Below are 26328 nucleotides of genomic sequence, written 5' to 3' on the forward strand. Positions count from 1 at the left end.
CACAAGTTCATCTCTGCTTTTGAGGTCTAAACTTTCTTATTGAGAAGGTTACAGTAGTTATCTTATTGTATAAGACTGATGTTTGTGCTTTATAACAATATTGAAGTCATATGATAAGTTGTTGAAGTATATTTATCATACCGAGCTTTGAATATGTCCACATAATATAGTATATTTCTGCAGGGCTAAATAGTTCTCTATGATATATATATATATATATATATTGGATCCATAAATGTCCCTTCTGTAGGAATATACTGTACAATAATTACTTTAGTAGTAGGTTTTCATTTTGTATGATTGCTATTTTGATTAATTTCTGATAACTACTTTTAAAGCCATATAATAGGTGTGGGGTGTTTACTATTTAGTTTGGTGCAAGTATTATACCCGAAAATATAAGTGGCCTTCACTTATATGCTTAATTTTCTCCAGATACATTTTATCTCCTTGCTATATAAGGTCAAAAAGTGGCCTTTATTAGCAAAAGGATACTAAAAAAATGTTAATGTATTTTTATTTGTATTGAAATGTAATACAGACAGAGTTTAATTTTATGAAATGTCTAGTTATTGACATATGTATGTGCATTTTTTTTTTAATTCTGTCTGTATGCTGTAATCCTCAATAAAAAATATTGAAGAAAAAAAAAGTTTGATGCAAGACCACTACGTCTGATTACACCAGTGCTTCCTTCATGGGCTGATGTCCAAAGCCTAAGCACTATTATTTCTTTCTGATGGCGGTGAGAGTCCACAAGACCTTACTCTTGGAAAGTTCAACTCCTGACCACCAGGAGGAGGCAAATACACTGTACACCAGAGCTTTAAGTATCTCTCCTACTTCCCCTTTCCTCCCAGTAGTTCTTTGCCTTGTCAAGAAGAGGGGAAAGATAGAGGTTTTCTGGATTTATTGAAGATGTTCAGGGATATTATTTCCAGATTTCCCTCAATTGATAGTTCCTGGAAGAGGGGGACTTAGGAGAGTACTGGCTGTACAATGTAAATATCCTTGTGGGAGTTGTGGTCACAAGCTAGCCACAAGTGTCACTGGGATAGTTCCTTCAGCCTCCTGCTGCTGGACAATGAAGACTTACTCCCTTAGTATATCCGCTACTGTTAGCAACAGTAAACGGTGGGCTGTCTGCTGTATCATCTGGATTGACAGTTGGGTAAAATCAGTGGAGGAGATACTATATTGGTGAGCATAGCTTGTCTCACACAGCCCACAGACTTATAGAAGCTACAAGCAGCAAGGTAGTTTTGGGCCAATTCCCCTCATTAGCAATTAGAGGGTTTCCTGCACGTAAATCCACATTAGCACATAGGTGGAAATTTGTACACACTTATGTGGAGGTTTGTGCACATTTGCCTATAGTTTTTGTTTTAAGCCTGGAATCATTGTGGGGACAACTTTTATGCTAGCAGCAATTTTATGGAGTGATTAAAATTTGTTTGCACATTTATTGCTATGTGTGTGTATTTTATGTTGAGGCTCCTTTATAAATATTTGCCACTCAGCACCAGCACGGGTAGCTCTCCTTTATTAGCTCAGGAACTACACTTTGGAGCACTAACGGAGCCTGTTTCTGTGGTCAGGCCAGAAGGCAGAGGCAGCATAGCGTGGTACTTTAGAGCCATGGAGGAGTAAGTTAATGTTTTTTACCGCCCAATACAGGGTTTTGGTGCGATAACCGCTTCTTCCTGTCATCTCGATCATAGTGCGCAGCAGGAGCTCTCCTTCCTTACTGTTTCAGGTACCAGAGGGGGTATGTGACATCCTATACTACAAGCAGTAGGGTTTGCTTTGTGAGTTATTTAGTAGCTAACTCTGGCACCATAATTTTTGGAATGTTTACTTTTTATAAGTCTCCATAGTAATGATAGAGGAAGTTAGTGCTGCTCTCTATATTGTTAGGATACACACAACTTTGCTGTCAAATTTCCTTGCAACTTCTTTTCATCCTGTCTAGGTTATTACTTAAAGTGTATCTATTTAATTCTGTGTTTAATGTTTGTGCACAATTTTCTGGGCTTAATGGAGCAGACTGGTGCTGCAGCCGCCGGGCTTGACCCACTTGATTTTATAATTCTCACAAATAAGTGTTTGCTTTGTAAACTGATCACTATGTGGTATATATATCAAGCCGTCAACTTTGTTGCATTCGACGGCACCAATACGCTCGCCTACCATCGCGGCAGCAGACCTGAATACGATCTCCATATTTATAAAAAAAAAGCCGAGCACCAAGTATGGGGCGATGAGCATCGGACTGTTGTTAACGAACAGTCATCGATGTCGCATCTACTTGGCTTTTTACCAACTTTATACCCTGTCACTAAACGCCGCCACTATACTAAAATGTTTAACCCCTATTCCGCCACTCCTGGAACCCGCCGCAACTAAATAAACGTATTAACCCCTAAACCACCAGCCCCCCCACATCACCATAGACTAAATTAAGCTATTAACCCCTAAACCTAGTAACCCGCTAACTTTACATTAAAATTACAACATCCCTATCTTGTAATAAATTAAAAGTTACCTGTAGAGTTTAAATAAACTATATTAAACTATTAATTAACCTACCCTACCTATTATACAAAATTACATTAAACTACCAATTAAATTAACTATATTACATATTAAAAAAATAATATCTCCCCAAGCGTCACAACCTTTAACGCCCACCCAAGCGACGCCGTGTTCTTCAAATGCGTCCACTTCATTTACTCTGCAGGATATGGCTGCAGTTATGTCATCTACCCTTACAGAGGTTTTGTCTAAGTTGCCAGTATTGCAGGGCAAACGCAGCAGGACAGAGGCCACTCTGATTCCTGCGACTTCTGATGCTTTGATGGCTATTTCCGATGTACCCTCACAGGGATCTGAAATGGGGGTCAGGGAACTTCTGTCTGAGGGGGAACTTTCTGACTCAGGAAGTGTGTTACCTCAGACGGACTCGGACATAATGTCATTTAGATTTAAGCTTGAACACCTCCGCCTGTTACTTCGGGAGGTTTTAGCGACTCTGGATGACTGTGACTCTATTGTGGTTCCACCATAGAAATTGTGTAAGATGGACAAATATTTAGAAGTGCCTGCTTACTCTGATGTTTTTGCGGTTCCTAAGAGAATCTCGGAAATTATTACGCGGGAATGGGAAAGACCGGGTATCCCATTCTCACCTTCTCCTAATTTTAAGAAAATGTATCCCATAGCTGACACCGTCCGGGACTCTTGGCAAACAGTCCCTAAGGTGGAGGGAGCTATATCTACCCTGGCTAAGCGTACTACTATTCCTATTGAGGACAGTTGTGCTTTCAAAGACCCTATGGATAAAAAGTTTGAAATTATTTATTCATCAGGGTTTTCTGTTACAACCGACGACCTGCATTGTGCTAGTCACAACTGCGGTGGCCTTCTGGTTTGACGCCTTAGAAGAGTCTCTTAAGACTGAGACTCCTTTAGAGGAAATTTTAGATAGAATTAAGGCTCTTAAGCTGGCTAATTCTTTTATTACGGACGCCGCCTTTCAGATTGCCAAGTTGGCAGCGAAGAATGCCGGATTTGCCATTTTAGCGCGTAGAGCGTTATGGTTAAAGTCTTGGTCTGCTGATGTGTCATCTATGTCAAAGCTTTTGGCTATTCCTTTCAAAGGGAAAACCCTATTCAGGCCTGACTTGAAGGAAATCATTTCTGACATTACGGGAGGTAAGGGTCATCTCCTACCTCAGGATAAAGCAGCTAAACTAAGGGGTAAACAAAATAATTTTCGTTCCTTTCGGAATTTCAAAGGAGTCCCCGCTTCTTCCGCTAAACAGGAAGGCAATTTTGCTCAAGCCAAGTCTGTCTGGAGACCCAACCAGGCTTGGAACAAGGATAAACAACCCAAGAAGCCCACTGCTGCTCCCAAGACAGCATGAAGGGGCGGCCCCCGATCTAGGACCGGATCTAGTAGGGGGGAGACTTTCTCTCTTTACCCAGGCTTGAATAAGAGATGTCCAGGACCCCTGGACACTGGAAATCGTATCTCAAGGGTATTTACTGGAATTCAAAAATTCTCTCCCAAGGGGGAGGTTTCTTCTTTCACGATTGTCTGTAGACCAGACAAAAAGAGAGGTGTTATTACGTTGTGTAAAAGACCTCTCTACTATGGGAGTTATCCGTCCCATTCCAATACTGTAACAAGGGCAGGGGTTTTACTCTAATCTTTTCGTGGTTCCCAAAAAAGAGGGAACGTTCAGACCCGTTTTAGATCTCAAGAGTCTAAACAAGTTTCTCAGAATCCCATCCTTAAAGATGGAGACTATTCGAACAATTCTTCCATTGATCCAGGAGGGTCAATATATGACTACTATGGACTTGAAGGATGCATACCTTCATATTCCTATCCACAAGGATCATCATCAGTTCCTAAGGTTTGCCTTCCTGGACAAACATTTTCAGTTTGTGGCTCTTCCCTTAAGGTTGGCCACAGCACCCAGGATCTTCACGAAGGTTCTAGGGTCCCTTCTGGCAGTTCTCAGGCCGCGGGGTATTGCAGTGGCGCCTTATCTAGACGATATTCTGATCCAGGCGTCGTCTTACCATCTGACAAAATCTCATACAGACATGGTTCTGTCCTTTCTGAGGACTCAAGGGTGGAAGGTGAATCTGGAAAAGAGTTAATTCCACAGACAAGGGTTCCCTTCCTGGGAACTCTAATAGACTCTGTATCTATGAAAATCTTTTTGACGGAAGTCAGAAAGTTAAAGATTCTGAATACATGCCGAACCCTTCAGTCCAATCCTCGGCCATCAGTGGCTCAGTGCATGGAGGTAATTTGATTGATGGTGGCGGCAATGGACATCATTCCGTTTGCTCGATTTCATCTCAAACTGCTGCAACTGAGCATGCTCAGGCAGTGGAATGGAGATTATGCAAATTTGTCTCCTCAGATAGATCTGGATCAGGAGACAAGAGACTCTCTTCTTTGGTGGTTGTCGCTGGATCATCTGTCCCAAGGGACATGCTTCCGCAGACCCTCAGGGGTGACAGTGACGACGGACGCCAGTCTACTAGGATGGGGTGCAGTCTGGAATTCCCTGAAGGCTCAGGGTGTGTGGACTCGGTCGGAGTCTCTACTTCCAATCAATATTCTGGAATTGAAAGCAATATTCAATGCGCTTCAGGCTTGGCCTCAGTTGGCTTCGGCCAAATTCATCCGTTTTCAGTCAGACAACATCACGACTGTGGCTTACATCAATCATCAGGGAGGAACAAGGAGTTCCTTAGCGATGACAGAAGTATCCAAGATAATTCGATGGGCGGAGGCTCACTCTTGTTATCTGTCAGCAATCTACATCCCAGGAGTGGACAACTGGGAAGCAGACTTTTTAAGCAGACAGACGTTTCATTCGGGGGAGTGGGAACTCCATCCGGAGGTCTTTGCCACTCTGATTCTCAGATGGGGCAGACCGGAATTGGATCTGATGGTGTCTCGTTAGAATGCCAAGCTACCAAGATACGGATCCAGGTCAAGGGATCCTCAGGCCGAACTGATAGATGCCTTGGCAGTACCTTGGTCGTTCAACCTAGCTTATGTGTTTCGACCGTTTGCTCCTTCCCTGGATGAGTGCACGGATCAAACAGGAGAGGGCTTCGGTAATTCTAATTGCGCCTGCGTGGCCTCGCAGGACTTGGTATGCCGATCTAGTGGACATGTCCTCTCTGCCGCAGTGGAAGCTTCCATTGAGCCAGGACCTTCTCATTCAGGGACCCTTCCAACACCCGAATCTAGTTTCTCTGCAGCTGACTGCTTGGAGATTGAACGCTTGATTTTATCTAAGCGGGGGTTCTCTGATTCGGTCATTGATACTTTGATTCAGGCACGTAAGCTTGTCACTAGAAAGATCTACCATAAGATATGGTGTAAATATCTTTATTGGTGCGAATCCAAGGGCTACTCATGGAGTAGGGTTAGGATTCCCAGGATTTTATCTTTTCTCCAAGAAGGATTGGAGAAGGGGTTATCAGCAAGTTGCTTAAAGGGACTAATTTCTGCTTTGTCGATTTTACTACACAAGCGTTTGGCAGATGTTCCAGACGTTCAGTCTTTTTGCCAGGCTCTGTCCAGAATCAAGCCTGTGTTTAGACCAATTGCTCCACCCTGGAGTTTGAATTTAGTTCTTAATGCTCTTCAAGGGGTTCCATTTGAACCCATGCATTCCATAGATATTAAGTTATTATCTGGGAAGGTTTTATTTTTGGTTGCTATTTCTTCTGCTCAGCGAGTTTCCGAGGTTTCAGCATTACAATGTGACTCGCCTTATCTTATTTTCCATTCTGATAAGGTGGTTTTACGTACCAAACCTGGTTTCCTTCCCAAGCTTTTTTTCTAATAAGAATATTAATCAGGAAATTGTTGTTCCTTCATTATGTCCTAATCCTTCTTCTAAGTAGGAGCGTCTGTTGCATAACTTGGACGTGGGTCCATTCCCTGAAGTTTTACTTGCAGGCGACTAAAGAATTTCGTCAATCATCTTCATTATTTGTTGTTTTTTCTGTAAAGCGTAGGGGCCAGAAAGCTACAGCTACCTCTCTTTCTTTTTGGCTGAATAGTATCATCCGTCTGGCATATGAGACTGCTGGACAGCAGCCTCCTGAAAGAATTACAGCTCATTCTACTAGGGCTGTGGCTTCCTCATGGACATTTAAAAATTATGCTTCTGTTGAACAGATTTGCAAGGCTGCAACTTGGTCGTCTCTTCATACTTTTTCCAAATTTTCCAAATTTGATACTTTTGCTTCATCTGAGGCTGTTTTTGGGAGAAAGGTTCTTCAAGCAGTGGTGCCTTCCGTTTAGGTTCCTGTCTTGTCCTTCCCTTTCATCCGTGTCCTATAGCTTTGGTATTGTATCCAATAAGTAAGGATGAAATCCGTGGACTCGTCATTTCTTGTAAAAGAAAAGGAAATTTATGCTTACCTGATAAATTTATTTATTTTACGATATGACGAGTCCACGGCCCACCCTGTCATTTGTAAGACAGGTATTTACTTGTTTTTTGTTACACTTCAGTCACCTCTGCACCTTTGGCTTTTCCTTTCTCTTCCTTACTTTGGTTGAATGACTGGAGTGGCAGGGAAGGGAGGAGCTATATATACAGCTCTGCTGTGGTGCTCTTTGCCACTTCCTGCTGACCAGGAGGCGTAATCCCATAAGTAAGGATGAAATCAGTGAACTCGTCATATCGTAAAAGAAATAAATTTATCAGGTAAGCAAAAATTTCCTTTTTTTGGTAATTTAGTGTTTTGTTTTTTTTGTAACTTAGTGGGTGTTTTTTTTTTTTTATTATTTAGTAATTTTCAATAGATTTAAATAATCTGAGTAGGGTTAGGATTTTTTTAATATGTAATATAGTTTAATTTAATTGGTAGTTTAATGTAATTTTAGTATAATAGTTAGGGTAGGTTAATTAATAGTTAATAGAATTAGTTTCTTTTAATTCTACAGGTAAGTTTTAATTTATTATAAGATAGGGATATTGTAATTTTAATGTAAAGTTAGCGGGTTTTTAGGTTTAGGGGTTAATAGCTTAATTCAGTTTATGTCGATGTGGGGGGCAGGCGGTTTAGAGGTTAATAGGTTTAGTTAATGGTAGTGATGGGGGAGGCAAGAGGTTTAGGGGTTAATACGTTTATTTAGGTGGCGGCGGGGTCCGGGAGTGGTGGGATAGGGGTTAATAACTGTATTTAGTTGCGGTGGGGTCCGGGAGAGGTGGAATAGGGGTGAATAACTTTATTTAGTTGCGGTGGGGTCTGACAGCGGCGGGATAGGGGTTAATAGCTTTATTTAGTGGCGCCGGTGTCGGGTGGCCGATTAGGGGTGTTTAGACGCGGGGCTTATGTTAGGGTGTTAGGTGTAAACATTACTGGTTTTCAACCATAGAAATCAATGGGATATCTGGCAGCATTGAACATAAGCTTTCGCTGCTTTCAGACTCCCATTGATTCTTATGTCATCCGCGGCCTCCAGGTTGGCGGATTGAAAACCAGGTATGCTAAGCCGGAATAGCTGCGAGCGTACCGGTTAACTATTTGATAACTTTGAAAAAGTGTCAAATAGTGCCGAATGTGTATTCGGAACATCTGTAATTACGTATGCATCGATCTGTGTCGGATTGAGACTGGCGGATCGTATGTTTTGTCACAGATTTCAACTTTTGCCAGTCTGTAGGCTTTGATAACTAGGTCGAATCAAGCTTGCCACAATTACGCTGCGGAATTCCAGCGTATTTGCGGTTGAAGGCTTGATAAGTATCCCCCTATCTCTCTACCAGCACAACCTTGCATCACTTACCAGTTACAAGTTCTGTTTTACAATCTGATTAGATAATGCACGCCACCTGTATATGTTACTCAGGATGGCGTTAGTGATTATTCTCCATATTTTAAAATCCATTCAAAGGCAGGAGTTATGCCATCTCCAAGTAAGTGTAATCATATTTATTCAGGCTCTTCTGCTATGGATGAAATATCTACTGGTTCTTCAATTTTCAAACAAACTCAGAATGTGGACTGTGCTATATCTACCTTAGCTAGAATAACTACAATTCCTCTGGAGGACAGATCTGACTAAGTCTCAGAGGAGTCATCAGGAACACATCCATTGCTTAAGGGTGTCAATTTTTTTAATTTGTGATGCGGTTATTCAGATAATTTGCATTAAAGGGACATTAACCAAGTTAGGATAGAGACTAAATATAATAATATGTCCTTTAATTACTTTACCCTCAAATTTATACTGCTGTGCCTCGCCATTAACCTTTATTTTTAGTTTCTGAATTGTAGGGCTCTAACTCCCCCACACATTTACTCCTATGGCTGTATCTATCTATTGTTGTTTTGGTAGAATGCAAAAGTGAACAGGGATTATCTGCTGGAGCATGCCTAGAGGATGTGAACACAGTTGAAATACAATGCCTGTCTCTAAACAATAAGGGGTGTGGAGTTGGCTGCTCCAGGCAGCTTAGTTATGTAATTAATTTTGCTTATTTTTGAAAACTTTTAAAATACTTGCCAGGAATTTTTAAACAATTTTATTTTATGCAAACTACTTTTAATTAATTAGCCCGTTTAGGAAATGCCCAGATCTCAACTTTTTTATGTCCCTTTAATGCTAAAAAACATAATTTATGCTTACCTGATAAATTTATTTCTCTTGTAGTGTATCCAGTCCACGGATCATCCATTACTTATGGGATATTAACTCCTCCCCAACAGGAAGTGCAAGAGGATTCACCCAGCAGAGCTGCTATATAGCTCCTCCCCTAACTGCCATTACCAGTCATTCGACCGAAAACATGCAGAGAAAGGAAAACCATAGGGTGCAGTGGTGACTGTAGTTTAATGGAAAAATTACCTGCCTTAAAGTGACAGGGCGGGCCGTGGACTGGATACACTACAAGAGAAATAAATTTATCAGGTAAGCATAAATTATGTTTTCTCTTGTTAAGTGTATCCAGTCCACGGATCATCCATTACTTATGGGATACCAATACCAAAGCTAAAGTACACGGATGACGGGAGGGACAGGCAGGCTCTTTATACGGAAGGAACCACTGCCTGAAGAACCTTTCTCCCAAAAACAGCCTCCGAAGAAGCAAAAGTGTCAAATTTGGAAAAAGTATGAAGAGAAGACCAAGTTGCAGCCTTGCAAATCTGTTCAACAGAAGCCTCATTCTTAAAGGCCCAAGTGGAAGCCACAGCTCTAGTAGAATGTGCTGTAATTCTTTCAGGAGGCTGCTGTCCAGCAGTCTCATAGGCTAACCGTATTATGCTACGAAGCCAAAAGGAGAGAGAGGTAGCCAAAGCTTTTTGACCTCTCCTCTGACCAGAATAAACGACAAACAGGGAAGACGTTTGTCGAAAATCCTTAGTTGCCTGTAGATAAAATTTCAGGGCACGGACTACATCTAGATTGTGTAGCAGACGTTCCTTTTTCGAAGAAGGATTAGGACACAAAGATGGAACCACAATCTCTTGATTGATATTCCTGTTAGTGACCACCTTAGGTAGGAACCCAGGTTTAGTACGCAGAACTACCTTGTCTGAATGAAAAATCAGATAAGGAGAATCACAATGTAAGGCAGATAACTCAGAGACTCTTCGAGCCGAGGAAATCGCCATTAAAAACAGAACTTTCCAAGATAACTTGATATCAATGGAATGAAGGGGTTCAAACGGAACCCCCTGTAAAACATTAAGAACTAAGTTCAAACTCCATGGTGGAGCAACAGTTTTAAACACAGGCTTGATCCTAGCTAAAGCCTGACAAAAAGCTTGAACGTCCGGAACTTCTGACAGACGTTTGTGTAAAAGAATGGACAGAGCTGAAATCTGTCCCTTTAAGGAACTAGCGGATAAACCCTTTTCTAAACCTTCTTGTAGAAAAGACAATATCCTCGGAATCCTAACCTTACTCCATGAGTAACCTCTTGGATTCGCACCAATATAAGTATTTGCGCCATATCTTATGGTAAATCTTTCTGGTAACAGGCTTCCTAGCCTGTATGAAGGTATCAATAACTGACTCAGAAAAACCACGTTTTGATAAAATCAAGCGTTCAATTTCCAAGCAGTCAGCTTCAGAGAAATTAGATTTTGATGTTTGAAGGGACCCTGGATCAGAAGGTCCTGTTTCAGAGGTAGCGACCAAGGTGGACAGGATGACATGTCCACTAGATCTGCATACCAAGTCCTGCGTGGCCATGCAGGCGCTATTAGAATCACTGATGCTCTCTCCTGTTTGATTCTGGCAATCAATCGAGGAAGCATCGGGAAGGGTGGAAACACATAAGCCATCCCGAAGGTCCAAGGTGCTGTCAAAGCATCTATCAGAACCGCTCCCGGATCCCTGGATCTGGACCCGTAACGAGGAAGCTTGGCGTTCTGTCGAGACGCCATGAGATCTATCTCTGGTTTGCCCCAACGTCAAAGTATTTGGGCAAAGACCTCCGGATGAAGTTCCCACTCCCCCGGATGAAAAGTCTGACGACTTAAGAAATCCGCCTCCCAGTTCTCCACTCCCGGGATGTGGATTGCTGACAGGTGGCAAGAGTGAGACTCTGCCCAGCGAATTATCTTTGATACTTCCATCATTGCTAGGGAGCTTCTTGTCCCTCCCTGATGGTTGATGTAAGCTACAGTCGTGATGTCTGACTGAAACCTGATGAACCCCCGAGTTGTTAACTGGGGCCAAGCCAGAAGGGCATTGAGAACTGCTCTCAATTCCAGAATGTTTATTGGTAGGAGACTCTCCTCCTGATTCCATTGTCCCTGAGCCTTCAGAGAATTCCAGACAGCGCCCCAACCTAGTAGGCTGGCGTCTGTTGTTACAATTGTCCAGTCCGGCCTGCTGAATGGCATCCCCCTGGACAGATGTGGCCGAGAAAGCCACCATAGAAGAGAATTTCTGGTCTCTTGATCCAGATTCAGAGTAGGGGACAAGTCTGAGTAATCCCCATTCCACTGACTTAGCATGCACAATTGCAGCGGTCTGAGATGTAGGCGTGCAAAGGGTACTATGTCCATTGCTGCTACCATTAAGCCGATCACCTCCATGCATTGAGCTACTGACGGGTGTTGAATGGAATGAAGGACACGGCATGCATTTTGAAGCTTTGTTAAACTGTCTTCTGTCAGGTAAATCTTCATTTCTACAGAATCTATAAGAGTCCCCAAGAAGGGAACTCTTGTGAGTGGAAAGAGAGAACTCTTCTTTTCGTTCACCTTCCATCCATGCGACCTTAGAAATGCCAGTACTAACTCTGTATGAGACTTGGCAGTTTGAAAGCTTGAAGCTTGTATCAGAATGTCGTCTAGGTACGGAGCTACCGCAATTCCTCGCGGTCTTAGTACCGCCAGAAGAGCACCCAGAACCTTTGAGAAGATTCTCGGCGCCGTAGCCAATCCGAATGGAAGAGCTACAAACTGGTAATGCCTGTCTAGAAAGGCAAACCTTAGATACCGGTAATGATCTTTGTGAATCGGTATGTGAAGGTAAGCATCCTTTAAATCCACTGTGGTCATGTACTGACCCTTTTGGATCATGGGTAAAATTGTCCGAATAGTCTCCATTTTGAACGATGGAACTCTTAGGAATTTGTTTAGGATCTTTAAATCCAGGATTGGCCTGAAAGTTCCCTCTTTTTTGGGAACCACAGATTTGAGTAAAACCCTTGTCCCTGTTCCGACCGTGGAACTGGATGGATTACTCCCATTAATAAAAGCTCTTGTACGCAGCGTAGAAACGCCTCTTTCTTTATTTGGTTTGTTGACAACCTTGACAGATGAAATCTCTCTCTTGGGGGAGAGTATTTGAAGTCCAGAAGGTATCCCTGAGATATTATCTCTAGCGCCCAGGGATCCTGGACATCTCTTGCCCAAGCCTGGGCGAAGAGAGAAAGTCTGCCCCCCACTAGATCCGTTCCCGGATCGGGGGCCCTCAATTCATGCTGTTTTAGGGGCACCAGCAGGTTTCCTGGCCTGCTTGCCCTTGTTCCAGGACTGGTTAGGTCTCCAGCCTTGTCTGTAGCGAGCAACAGATCCTTCTTGTTTTGGAGCAGAGGAAGTTGATGCTGCTCCTGCTTTGAAATTCCGAAAGGAACGAAAATTAGATTGTCTAGCCTTAGGTTTGGCTCTGTCTTGAGGCAGGGCATGGCCTTTACCTCCTGTAATGTCAGCGATAATTTCTTTCAATCCGGGCCCGAATAAGGTCTGCCCTTTGAAAGGTATATTAAGTAATTTAGACTTAGAAGTAACGTCAGCTGACCAGGATTTTAGCCACAGTGCTCTGCGCGCCTGAATGGCAAATCCGGAATTCTTAGCCGTAAGCTTAGTTAAATGTACTACGGCATCTGAAATAAATGAGTTAGCTAACTTAAGAGCTTTAAGCCTGTGTGTAATCTCATCTAATGGAGCTGATTCAAGTGTCCCTTCCAGAGACTCAAACCAAAATGCTGCTGCAGCCGTGACAGGCGCAATGCATGCAAGGGGTTGCAATATAAAACCTTGTTGAACAAACATTTTCTTAAGGTAACCCTCTAACTTTTTATCCATTGGATCTGAAAAGGCACAGCTATCCTCCACCGGGATAGTGGTACGCTTAGCTAAAGTAGAAACTGCTCCCTCCACCTTAGGGATCGTTTGCCATAAGTCCCGTGTGGTGGTGTCTATTGGAAACATCTTTCTAAATATCGGAGGGGGTGAGAACGGCACACCGGGTCTATCCCACTCCTTAGTAACAATTTCAGTAAGTCTCTTAGGTATAGGAAAAACGTCAGTACTCGACGGTACCGCAAAATATTTATCCAACCTACACATTTTTTCTGGTATTGCAACTGTGTTACAATCATTCAGAGCCGCTAACACCTCCCCTAGTAATACACGGAGGTTTTCCAGCTTAAATTTAAAATTTGAAATATCTGAATCCAATCTGTTTGGATCAGAACCGTCAGCCGCAGAATGAAGCTCTCCGTCCTCATGTTCTGCAAGTTGTGACGCAGTATCTGACATGGCCCTAACATTATCAGCGCACTCTGTTCTCACCCCAGAGTGATCACGCTTACCTCTTAGTTCTGGTAATTTAGCCAAAACTTCAGTCATAACAGTAGCCATATCCTGTAATGTGATTTGTAATGGCCGCCCAGATGTACTCGGCGCCACAATATCACGCACCCCCCGAGCGGAAGATGCAGGTACTGGCACGTGAGGCGAGTTAGTCGGCATAACTCTCCCCTCGTTGTTTGGTGAAATGTGTTCAATTTGTACAGATTGACTTTTATTTAAAGTAGCATCAATACAGTTAGTACATAAATTTCTATTGGGCTCCACTTTGGCATTAGCACATATAGCACAGATGTCTTCCTCTGAATCAGACATGTTTAACACACTAGCAAATAAACTAGCAACTTGGAAATACTTTTCAAGTAATTTACTATAATATGAAAACGTACTGTGCCTATAAGAAGCACAGAAAGAGTTATGACAGTTGAAAGTTAATAAACTGAAAGGTTATAGCATCAAATCTTTGTAAAAAACACAATTTTAGCAAAGGCTTGTTCCCATTAGCGAAGGATAACTAACCCTGATAGCAGAAAAAAAAGTTACAGAAATAAACGTTTTTTATCACAGTCAACTACAATCTCACAGCTCTGCTGTGAATGATTACCTCCCTCAAAACAAGTTTTGAAGACCCCTGAGTTCTGTAGAGATGAACCGGATCATGCAGGAAATACAATGAGCTTCTGACTGAATTTTTTGACCTCCCCCTCACACACAACAGTGAGAGAGATCAGTAAACTGTCATAAATTAAATAAAACAACTGCCAAGTGGAAAAAATAATGCCCAAAACATTTTATTCACCCAGTACCTCAGAAAATGAAACGATTTTACATGCCAGCAAAAAACGTTTAACATAAATTAAGTGTTATTAAAGAGCCTGTTGCCAGTCCCTGCAAATTAGGCTAAAGTCTTATGCACACAGTATAATTCCAGTGAAGTGCCATTCCCCAGAATACTGAAGTGTAAAATATACATACATGACAGCCTGATACCAGTTGCTGCTACTGCATTTAAGGCTGAGTTTACATTATATCGGTATGGCAGAATTTTCTCATCAATTCCATTGTCAGAAAATAATAAGCTGCTACATACCTCTTTGCAGATTAATCTGCCCGCTGTCCCCTGATCTGAAGTTTACCACTCCTCAGATGGCCGAGAAACAGCAATATGATCTTAACTACGCCGGCTAAAATCATAGTAAAAACTCAGGTAGATTCTTCTTCAAATTCTACCAGAGAAGGAATAACACACTCCGGTGCTATTATAAAATAACAAACTTTTGATTGAAGGTATAAAACTAAATATAATCACCATAGTCCTCTCACACATCCTATCTAGTCGTTGGGTGCAAGAGAATGACTGGGAATGGCAGTTAGGGGAGGAGCTATATAGCAGCTCTGCTGGGTGAATCCTCTTGCACTTCCTGTTGGGGAGGAGTTAATATCCCATAAGTAATGGATGATCCGTGGACTGGATACACTTAACAAGAGAAATATGGCTTTAGCTGTACTTGCCAGGTGGGCGCTTTGCTTGAAGTTAGGGTCTGCTGACATAGTATCTAAGGCACGACTTTTATCCTTAGCCTTCAAGGGGAAAAACTTGTTCTGCCCTGTCTTGAGTATCTAAGGCATGACTTTTATCCTTAGCCTTCAAGGGGAAAAACTTGTTTTGCCCTGTCTTAGATTCTATTATTTCCACAGTGACGGGTGGCAAAGGAGCTCACAAGGAACATCATCAGTTTATTTGTCTTCCCTTCCTGGACAAACACTATCAATGTATAGCTCTTCCTTTTGTTGTTGCCACTACTCTCAGGATCTGTACAAAAGTTCTGGGGGCTCTTTCAGTTATCAGAGCTCAGAGTATAGCTGTATCTCCATACCTGAACGATATATATTGGTTCAAGCTCCATCTTTACCTTTAGAGACTGCTCACACAAAGTAACTACTCTTATTTTCTTTGCAGTCATGGCTGGAGTGTCAATGTGGCCATAAGTTCTCTTACTCCGCTGACAAAAGTGTCCTTTCTGGGAGTAATCATAGACTTAATCGCCATGAGGCTATTTTTAACAGACCAAAGCAAGCTCAAGCTACAGTCAGCCTGTTGAAATCTACAGTCTCTTTCTCATCTTACTATTGTTCAGTGCATGGAGGTAGTGGATCTGATGGGGGCAGCATCAGACGTTATTCCGTTTGCAAGGTTTTATTTGCGTCCTCTTCAGCTATGCATGTTGAGACAGTGGAATAGAGATTACTCCAACCTATCTCAGTTCATTCCTTTGGACCCATCAGTCAGATGGTCCCTGTCCTGGTGGATGTCCCTCATTTCTTATGTTTTAGGGGAAGGGGTTCCTACATCTATTGTGGGAAATAATCTACATGAATGCCAGCTTGTCAGACTGGAAAGCAGTCTGGGGCTCTCGAAGGGCTCAGGGAGTTTTGACGCCTCAGGAAGTGAGACTACCAATAAATGTTCTGGAGCTCCATGTGATCTTCAGGCCTGGCTGCTGCTAAGTTCAGTCTCTTTCATTCCCTTTCAGTCAGACAGTATCAATGCAGTGGCTTATATCAACCAACCAGGTGGTACCCACAGTTCCTTAGCGATGAAGGACGTTTCTTGTATCATGAATTGGGCATAGATTCACCAGGTATACCATCTCAGCCATTCATATCCTATCTGAGTGATCAGACTTAACATTCAGGGGAAGATATCTCATCCAGAGGATCTTTAAACAGTTGGTATGTTCTGGGGGTCTTTCAGATAGACCTAATGGTGTCTCGTCTGAACCACAAACTTTGATGATCAAAGGATCCTCAGGCGGAATTAATAGATGCCCTAGCTGTTCCTTGGTTTTATCGTCTAGTTAACCTGTTTACTCCAATTGTCTTGCTACCAAGAGTGGTTGCCCAGATCAAACAGGGACACATTTCTGCAATTCTAATAGCCCCTGCATGGCCTTGTAAGACTTAGTACACCGATCTAGTGCGGATGTCCAGCTCTCTTCCATGGCATTTGCCAAAGTCCAGATCTTCTTTCTCATGGTCCAGTCATTTAGTTTAACTGCATGGAGATTGGAAGCTTCGATCTTCTCAGGGTTTTTTTTTTTTTTTTTTCTGATTCTTTGATAGAAACCTTTACTTAGGCTTCACCAGAAAAATTTACCAAAAGATATGGAATGTATATTTTTCTTGGTATTCAGACTGGTTATATCCATGGCATTCTGTTAGAATTCCTCATATCTTCCAATTCCTTCAGAATTGCCTTGATAAGGGTTTATCGGCTATCCTTGTATCTTTAAATTCCTTCAGAATGGCGCAGATAAGGATTTATTGCCTAGTACACTTGAGGGGCATATCTTTGCTCCTTCTGTTTTGTTGCTGAGGAAACTAGCGTTTGTTCAGACTTTGGTTAGAGTCAGACCTGTTATAAAGCCTGGCTAAATTTGGTTCTTAGCGTTTTTCAATTTCCTCCCTTTGAATTTATGCATACTTTGAATATCTTTGCAAGCTATTTCCTCAGCTAGGATTGTTTCCGAACTACAAGCTCTTTCTTGTGAGCCTCCATATTTGTTTTTTTCATCAGGACAAAGCAGTGTTGCATTCTTTGTCTAGTTTTCTGCCTAAGGTAGTTTCTTCTGAGAATATTAATTAGGAGATTGTTCCTTTGTTGTTCTTTTGTTATGCCCTCTCCAACGTAGAGAATATTGCATAATTTGGATGTGGTCAGGGCATTGAAGTTTTATTTAAAGGCTACTAAGAACTTCCATCAGTCCTCTAGTTCAGTGTTTTTCAACCAGTGTGCCGTGGCACACTAGTGTGCCGTGAGAGATCCTCAGGTGTGCCACGGCAGACTGACAACAGTGTGACATATTTTTTAAACTTTGCTTGTTTTTTACTCCCAGTGGGGTAGTTTGTAGGAGGCATGGCATAACAGCACAATACATACAGTATGTGTGTGTTTCTGTATATATATATATATATATATATATATATATATGCTGTATTAGGCTACAATGTGTGATTTTTTAAAAATTTTGGGATGGTGGTGTGCCACAGGATTTTTTAATGTAAAAAAGTGTGCCACGGCAAAAAAAAGGTTAAAAATCACTGCTCTAGTTTGTTTGTTTTGTTTTCAGGTAAATGCATGGGCCAAAAGGCAAGTTTTTGTTTCTTTAGCTTTATGGTTAAAGACTTTTAAAGCAGGACAGAAGCCACCCTTAAGAATTGCAGCTCATTCTACTCATTCTGTTTCTACTTCCTGGGCTTTCAAGAATAAGGCTTCCATAGAACAATTTGCAAAGCTGTAACCTGGTCCTCTTTGTATACATTCAACAAATTTTATCATTTTGATGTTTTTCCCTTGGTGGAGGCAGCTTTTGGAAGAAAAGTCCTTCAGGCTGTAGTTCTTGATAAAAAATGTGCCTACCTTTACCTTTTTTTGTCTCCACAGCATGGGTATTGGCTCCCAAGAATGACTCATGGACTCTCACCACCATAAGAAAGAAAACATAATTTATTCTTACCGGATACATTTCTTTCTTGGTGGTGAGAGTCCACAAACCTGCACAAAAAATTGTCTTCTGGTGGTGGCAGTTCTAGATGCATCTCTTTACCCTACTATCTTTCTTAGTTCTTCCATCTTTGCATATTCATACTACTATCAGGGAAGGGATACTTAACGCTCTTGTGTAGGATGTCTTTGCCTCCTCCTCCTCGCAACCAGGAGATGAACTTCCCAAGTGTAAGGTCTTGTGGACTCTCACCATCAAAAAGGAAAGGAATTAATCAGGCAAGAATAAATTATATTATTATGGATTCTGTATAAGAGAGTTCTGTTATACAACTGTTATATATTTAAAACTAAACCTCTCTTGCTTTTTGTTCATTATAAGATTTTTTACAAACCTAGGACAATATTCCTTACAGACCTCAACTTGTATATCCATTTGTAGACTAGACTTCATCTTTTACATGGTACCATCATGTTTGGATGTAACGCTTAAACTGTCAATTTGTTTGGAAAATTATGTGTATTTTATTTTATTGAACCTCAGTAAAATAGAAATAAAATGTAGCAACACCAGGGTTCTGAATCCTGCAGAATGCACACAAGTCTATGGGAGCAATAGAAAGAACACAATCTTCAGAGTTAAATTACAGCAAAAGTGAGCAATAAAGCCAAATGCAATGGAAAGTCCTTTTTAAAACGCCGTAATAGTATAATATATACATTCTCTAATTTGTTAAAGCATGTCATTTTACGACTATCGACCCTATGTTACTGTGTGGATTATCTGCACAAAGCAATTAAACACACAATAGAAGTACTGCTCTTGACCAATTCCGGGCAGAAATCACTGCAGATCCAATCAGCAGTACTAGTCACATGACTCAAATGTGCACATAGCACTGCTGATTGGATCAGTTGTGATTTCTGCTCGGGACCTGCAGTCCGCTTTTACTGTGTGTTTAACCCCTTTTTGTGTGTAAACTCTTTGTAGTGCAGGGTCGATAGTCATAAAATTACATGCTCTAATGAATTAGAACATGTAATTTTTCAACTATTATGGCCCTTTAAATTTCTTAATAAAACATTTTATGGGAGATTTTGCGTTTAATTTATCTTCATATAATTTCCTGTAAACACAGGCTTTTATGAGCTAGTGTAGATCCTTATTCACAATGTGTAATGTGATGAAATTGACTATTCAATGTATTCAGATTTTTAGCCACATGGAATTTTATATACAGTACCTGTTTGCATTGATTGCATTTTATTATGTTCATATTTGTTTGACAATTTTCTGTTTATTAGGATTAACCTATAGATGTGTAACCTGTTTTTTGTGTATATATTTGCAGCCATGTCTGACTGTAATTGCTAGTTTAATGATATGTGTTGCTTTTAGACTGGAATTTATTGGAAACTGAATACATTGATTGTTTGAGAATATAATACATTATAATTATGATAATGATTTTATTTTACATTTCACAATTTTCTCAAAGCTGTGTCTTCTACTCTGTTTTAGATCGATCGGGTATTGAAAATGTGAATTCAGTTGAAGCGTTGCAAGAAACTTTGATCCGAGCATTAAGGACTTTAATCATGAAAAACCACCACAGCGAAGCCTCTACTTTTACCAAACTTTTACTGAAGTTACCAGATCTGCGTTCTCTTAATAACGTACACTCAGAGGAACTTCTGGCCTTCAAAATTCACCCGTAGTCGTCTTATTGACTAAGGTGTTTTGTCTACTTTATATTGTGACAGATGAGTTATTCCTTACTTTAGAACAGAAATAGCTTAATGACTGGTGTATAATGGGACCACTGCCCCTCCTCAAATCACAAACAGCCATCACTGTACAATAGAGTAGTACATACGCTAATATTTTTAATAGTCAAGGGTAAAAGTTCCTGAACATTTTGACACCTGGTGAAGCAAGTTTGTAGGCCCAACAAGTGAATTCAGCAGTACAACACAATTTATATAACGACAAGCTCTGCTGTGTGGGAATAATTCAAACATAGAGATATTTAAATGTTCTAATAGTAATATAAAGTAATCATAAACTTAATATTATGAAGCTACTAGATTCTCGTATTTCTTAATACTGTACACTGTTAATGAATCTGGTTCTACCAAGAATACTTGGATAATTCTCTATCGCGCCATTTTTTGGCACATTGTCTTAATATATTTATCTGAGATATCTATCATCTTTTACAGAGACTGTATGTTTTTAGAGTATGTATATATGCATATTGTGTATATATATATATATATATATATATGTAGTGTTACAGATTAACATATCAGCTTATTCACAATATTTTGACCTGTGAAAGAAGCTGCTTAAATTAGTTTAAAAAAAAAAATCTAACATATATTAGAACAATCAAGGCGATTACTATTGAAAAATGTGCTAATCATATATATATATATTTATATATATATATATATATATATATATATAAATTTAAAACAAACAAACAAATTTATCTGTAAATGCTGCACCATAATTCACAAGCCTCTCAGTGGCACTGGTCCCTGCATCCGAATATTCTCACAATATAGATGCAGCATTATTGACGCTGCTAGGAATAAGGACTTTTGGATAAAAAGAAAACAGCAATGGTATTTCCAGGAAAATTACGTGAAGATAAGAAATGGCCCATCTACTGGTTTTAAACTTTGAATCTGGACTTTCATTGAAATATGGATAAAAAGACAGTGACATTTTTTAAATGATATATGAGAAATGCAGATTCTCATTTTCTTGTTTGGAAATAAAAAGGAGAGAATCTGGACTATTATTTTGTCAGGAACATCAGATGTAATCTCCTTTTCATGATCCGTGACCATTTATTTGTACATTTTAAACGGTTTGCTGCTTACTTAAAGGGATAAGAAGGTCAACGTTAAAATGTGCATGGGTGCATTTGCATTTTAAATAGAAACATGTTTGCAATAATCTTCTAGTAAAAGTTTAGTACTGTTTTCAAGCAGCATACACACATATGCTTTTAGTGCCTCATAAATCTCAACTTCTCAGAGACATAGTGGTAGCTTATATGACACAAATGAATCCTGATGTTTAAATCTGGAACATGTAGTCACATGTAGCATACGTGCATACCCACTAATACCTTGTACTGGAAGCACTAATTGAAGTATATTTAAAAATAAAATGCATTTCATGCACATTTCAATTTTTTTTTTCTTGTTTTCTCTTTCCTTTTAATTCATGTCCGACTTAGCAGATTCCCAATATCTGTATAAAGGAAGGAGGTATTCAGATCTACACCACTGACAGTGAATTAAACTAGTTCTGATTTACAGATTGTAATGTGTTCTGCACAGAGGAAATAATGTGTGTTCATTCACTGCAGAGGGCAGGAACTGTACGAAGTGTGCTTGCTGGGAGGGGTTTATCTGAACAACAAAAATATATTGTATAAAGTCTGTCACATAACTTTTTTTTATAGATTTTTATTTAAGAAATGAGTTTCTTTTTTTCTTTTAAAAAGAAAAAAGTTACAATTATTTTTTTTTACCGCAGTAGAAGTATTTGGGCCACAGGGCAGTCAATAAATGTTACATGCTCATTTCACTTTTATGAATAATTATAAAATGCATCTTATAATGAGAGAATTAATTATACTATTTTCATTAATTGATTAATAATAGTTGGGTTTTTAATTACTGTAACTTTCACTATATAAATATATAATATGTTGTGGATACATTTGGTAATAAGGCAGGTTTTTTGTTTTAACTTCAAATTCATTGGCTTCAATTCAGTTTCTGGATTAAAAAGATTTTGATTGGCTGAAAACTAACTTGCAAAATGATAGCAGTATAGCACTGTAAATATTGAGCAGGTCGTTGATAGGAAGTGGGAGAATAATCAGAAAAGTTGTCTGCTAATAGTTTTATTTCAGTATCTCGCCCTTCCAAAGCATTGCGTATACAGGCCTGCATGTTTCTTAAAGCACTTTTAAAACAAATATTTTACAAAAATGTAAATAATCTAATCATTCTTTATTAACCTGATATTGATAATGTGGGGGAAATGTTAAAGGAATATAAAGGCCATAAATGAAATGTGCATAGGTGCATTTCAATTTAGAATAGAAGCATTTTTGTAATATACTTCCATTAGCAAAAATGCTTCTAATACGTTATAACTGTTTTTCACCGGTATACGCACATATCCTGTAAGGGCCTGTGCACCAGTATTTTCCTTCACAGTGGGTCAGCAGTAGTTTGTATGGCACAAATAACATCTTCAGAAGCAATACAAACCAAAGCCACCTCTCTGGGTATGCATTGTGTTTGTATACTGATGCAAGGGATATGTGTGTATGCCTCAAAAAACTAATAACTTTTAATAGAAGCATTTTTACTAATGAAAGTATATTGCAAAATGCTTATAATTTAAATTAAAATACACCATGCACATTTCATTTTTGACCTTTCTATCCCTTTAAATGTGTAAGGGATAATTCCCATCATAACTTGTGTTGCAGTTTACCATTTTTTTTCTTTCTTTTTTTTGCAACTTGTATTATTGTTTTTCATTAATTAGACTGACTAGTAATTTTGTTTTTTATACTTTTATTTTATCCATAGTTGCCGTGTATCAATTTGGTCACAAGTTTGTGATTAAAAAATGTAATTAGTCTCCTCTTAAACTATAACTTAATATTTTGCTAAACTAATTCTGGAAAAAATATAACCAGAACTGAATCACCACTGATATTCCCCTCTATGTGATTCTGTGGTGTCCTGAGACCTCTTCATCCCAGTTCCCGAGATATAACGTAGGTTATTAGTTTGCCTTGTCTTTGTCGGGGAGCTTAAACCGCCTTTGTCTTGGGGATATATATTGTGACTTATTAGGTTTGTTTGCAGACACTTTATTATTTTTGCTGTCATAAACAGGAACATGAAACCTATATCTCAGGTTTTTTCTTCTTAGTGGTCTATGAATTGAGGTTCTGTTTTAAAGGGCTACCCTGGGATGGTGTACAGATTAAAATATGTAACATAGCCTTAAATAGGAAATATATAGTTTATTAGTTACGTTAACCTATTTTCTGGCAGAGAGAGTTACAACATATGGCTTTGCAAGGACAGTGTTGCACCCGTCTATTACAGTGAAGTAGCTCTAATACTTCAGCTTAAACATACTTCTTTCTCTATGTTGCTGACTACATTTTTATCCATTTATACCTCAGTCACCCTTGATGCAAAGCCTTCTAACTGCCTTTTAGAATGAATTGGTCTGAACATGATACATTGTGCTGAAAAAGCAATTAAAACAGGAAAATGTAAGTTTAGTAAAAGCCTAATTTTCCTTGGCTGTCTTAGTCTTACAATCCTACCTCTCAACTCCTCCTGTCTTACCGGTGTTTTTTATATGTACTTTTGGGGTACGCCTTGCCCCAAGCCTTCTGTAGATTCCTATAAATTCTTGGTTAACTTCCACAAGGATTGTGTTTGTGAGAGTGGTGCTGTAAACTGTAATATCTCTTTCAAGCAAGAAACTACATTTTCTCTACGAAATACACTCCTTTTGTTACAGCTGCAAAATGGCGTGTAAGCTTATTTTCTAACGCACAACCTAAACTGTGTGTGTGTATTTATTAACCCTAGATTATGTATAATATCCATAGGTTGAAACTGAAGTTAGTAATCAAAATCATATTCTCGTGCTTATTGTGTGTATGAATAAATAAATATAAGGGCTCCGGGGTAAAAAAGCAAACAACTTGTTGAAGCAGTAAACTGGTCTTAACAGGAGTGAAGGACATTTTGTCCTTAAATTTTTATAAGAGTATTTTTTTATGATGTGACTTTCTGCTGAGACAACCCACAAGCATGTATTGTTAGCTAACAGCAAACTGAATGTTATTGGCCTTTTCAGAAATGATAATAAAAACCAAAAAAACTTTCCAGTGAACCAAAGTTTTCTACGAATACGCTGCATACTACTGAAATCTGGGCATTAGGCAATCGGCTCCATAGAAGATTTCAATCTGTGTTATTGTTTTTGTTATCTATAGTAGGAAGGTGAACTTAATGGAGTATGAAAGAAGCTAAAGTCTAATACATGTGTAGCTTTTTTTTTGTTTGCAAAGGCAATGCGTGCACAGAGTTAATACTTTCACTGCCAGAGGACATTGCAAGCCACTTTGCAGAGCAATAATTTGCTTACTTCCTCTAGCAATGTAAGGCCAATCCGTGCTGTGCTGTCAAAATTTCACAAAATTTGTAAAAAAATAAAATCCAAGCTGCATTTCTTGAATAATTGTACTGTAGTAACATGACCATTGTTGCCTGTACTGATGATAGTAACCTATATACATTTATTTTAGCCTAATTTGACACTTGGCTGCTATAGGTTGTTGTGCAGTATTGCAGGTCCTTACAGTAGCTAATTACGTCTTCTATTTCTTCCTCACTTTGCTGAATGTACACACTTCTGATTTCAAATGTAGTATAAGTACTTTATTTTATTAAAGGGGCATGAAAACCAAAATGTATCTTTCATGATTTAGCTAGCACATACAATTTTAAAAAACTTTACAATTTGCTTCTATTGTCATATTTTCTTTGTTCTCTTGGCATCCCTTGTTGAAAAGCAGGAATGTAACCTCAGCAGTGTGCTTGTGTCTGGAGCACTATATTGCAGCCATTTTGCAAGCATGTTATACATTAGTAAGAGCACTAGGGGCAGCACGTTCTTCTGTTATATATTGTTGCCGACATGTGCACTCTACCTATCTAGATATCTCTTCAACAAAGAATAACACGAGAACTAAGCAAATTTGATAATAGATGTAAATTGGAAACTTTTTTTTAAATTGTATGATTTTCTGAATCATGAAAGAACATTTTTTGTTTTCGTGTCCCTTTAAGACTTGGTAATAGGACTTCAGTATTTTCTACAATATATTGTTACAAATGTGTACTGATTTCTGTATTTCTCCTAATTAAAACAAAAGAGAGCGCTTCATATCCATCTGCATGAACTAACGTACAACCAATGTATATAGGTCAGGCATGTCAATCATTTAGATGTCTTTGGGCAGATTACATTATTTGTAACCCACATTTTTTAACGTTAGCGTTTTAATCAGACAAAAAAGTGGCGAGTTAACTGTGATAAAGAGTTTATTCTAATTCTTAAATAACAATAAAATGTCTACTGGTTCCTGCTAAATCTCATATTCTCATCTCATTCTGTAAGTTGCTCAGGTCATTATAATGTATTGAAGTGCTAAGAAAATCAGTGAACACCAACTACTTTCACAAAGACACCTACAACTTTTTTTTTTATTAAATGCAATACATTTTACGATGGCTTCTTTTATACACAATACTGAAAAGTCATCTTTAATACCCATTGATGCATTGTTTGCTAGCATTATAGATGCTTTTTTATTAATAGGACACAAAACTAAGATATTTAAATATATTTATATTCTACATTTCCAAACTCTTAAGTTTTATTGGTATCTACTTGAAGAAAGGCACAAGGTTGATTACAAAGACTATTTTTTAATTTAATATATTCAAGATATAAGTATTGATTTGTTATTGATTTTTTTGTATGAAAAGTGTGGACCCCTGTTTAGTGGGAATGCTGCCCTTATAACATCACATGTGATTGCCATGCCTACCATTAATTATATTGCTGGAAAGTACAGTTGGATCACAAAGCATAGTGTGTGGAACACCTGATCGTCTCTTGTTACACTGTGTGGAGAAGAATATGGCTGTTAGTTGTATGTGTTAGTTTTTGAAATAAAAACATTTGCACAATATTTCCACAATATGCTATTTATTATGTGTGTTTTCTTTCATTGTTTGTATTATACTTAAAAAGACTATACAGAAGAATTGCACAATCAACAAATTCATAATGAAAAAACAATGCAATAGCATTAGGGTCACATGTATCCAGCGGCATGCGGACAAGCTTCTCAACTTGAGAAGTTGCTTGCACGCCTTCGCTGCATATGGGCAGTCAATCTCTTCGTCTGCTGGCATGTATGCATCATTACTCATTCCGATGAGTGTGTAATGCCTGCCCCTTCTCTCGTGATTATTTGTCAATCACACCAAGCGAGCGAGTTCGGGGTGATTTCTCTTGGTCACCCCTGTGGTGACTAAGAGCCTAAGAAGTAGGTGGCTCCAGAGTAGCTTACGCT

General features: G+C 39.2%; 1 protein-coding gene across 3 annotated transcripts in view; it reads left to right on the forward strand.

The window, feature by feature from the left end:
* NR1D2 (nuclear receptor subfamily 1 group D member 2) overlaps window positions 1-25952 on the forward strand; it is a 127611-nt gene extending 101659 nt beyond the window's left edge. For 2 of the 3 annotated variants that reach the window (XM_053714231.1, XM_053714230.1), the window contains exon 8: window positions 19635-25952. In XM_053714231.1, the coding sequence (XP_053570206.1) occupies window positions 19635-19831 (197 nt within the window). In that variant the 3' untranslated portion in view covers window positions 19832-25952. The remainder of the gene's footprint in view (window positions 1-19634) is intronic. The other variant, XM_053714232.1, reaches the window with a different exon arrangement.
* The last annotated feature ends 376 nt before the right edge of the window (window positions 25953-26328 follow it).

The sequence above is a fragment of the Bombina bombina genome, chromosome 5 (assembly GCF_027579735.1).
Source record: "Bombina bombina isolate aBomBom1 chromosome 5, aBomBom1.pri, whole genome shotgun sequence".
NCBI lineage: Eukaryota > Metazoa > Chordata > Amphibia > Anura > Bombinatoridae > Bombina > Bombina bombina.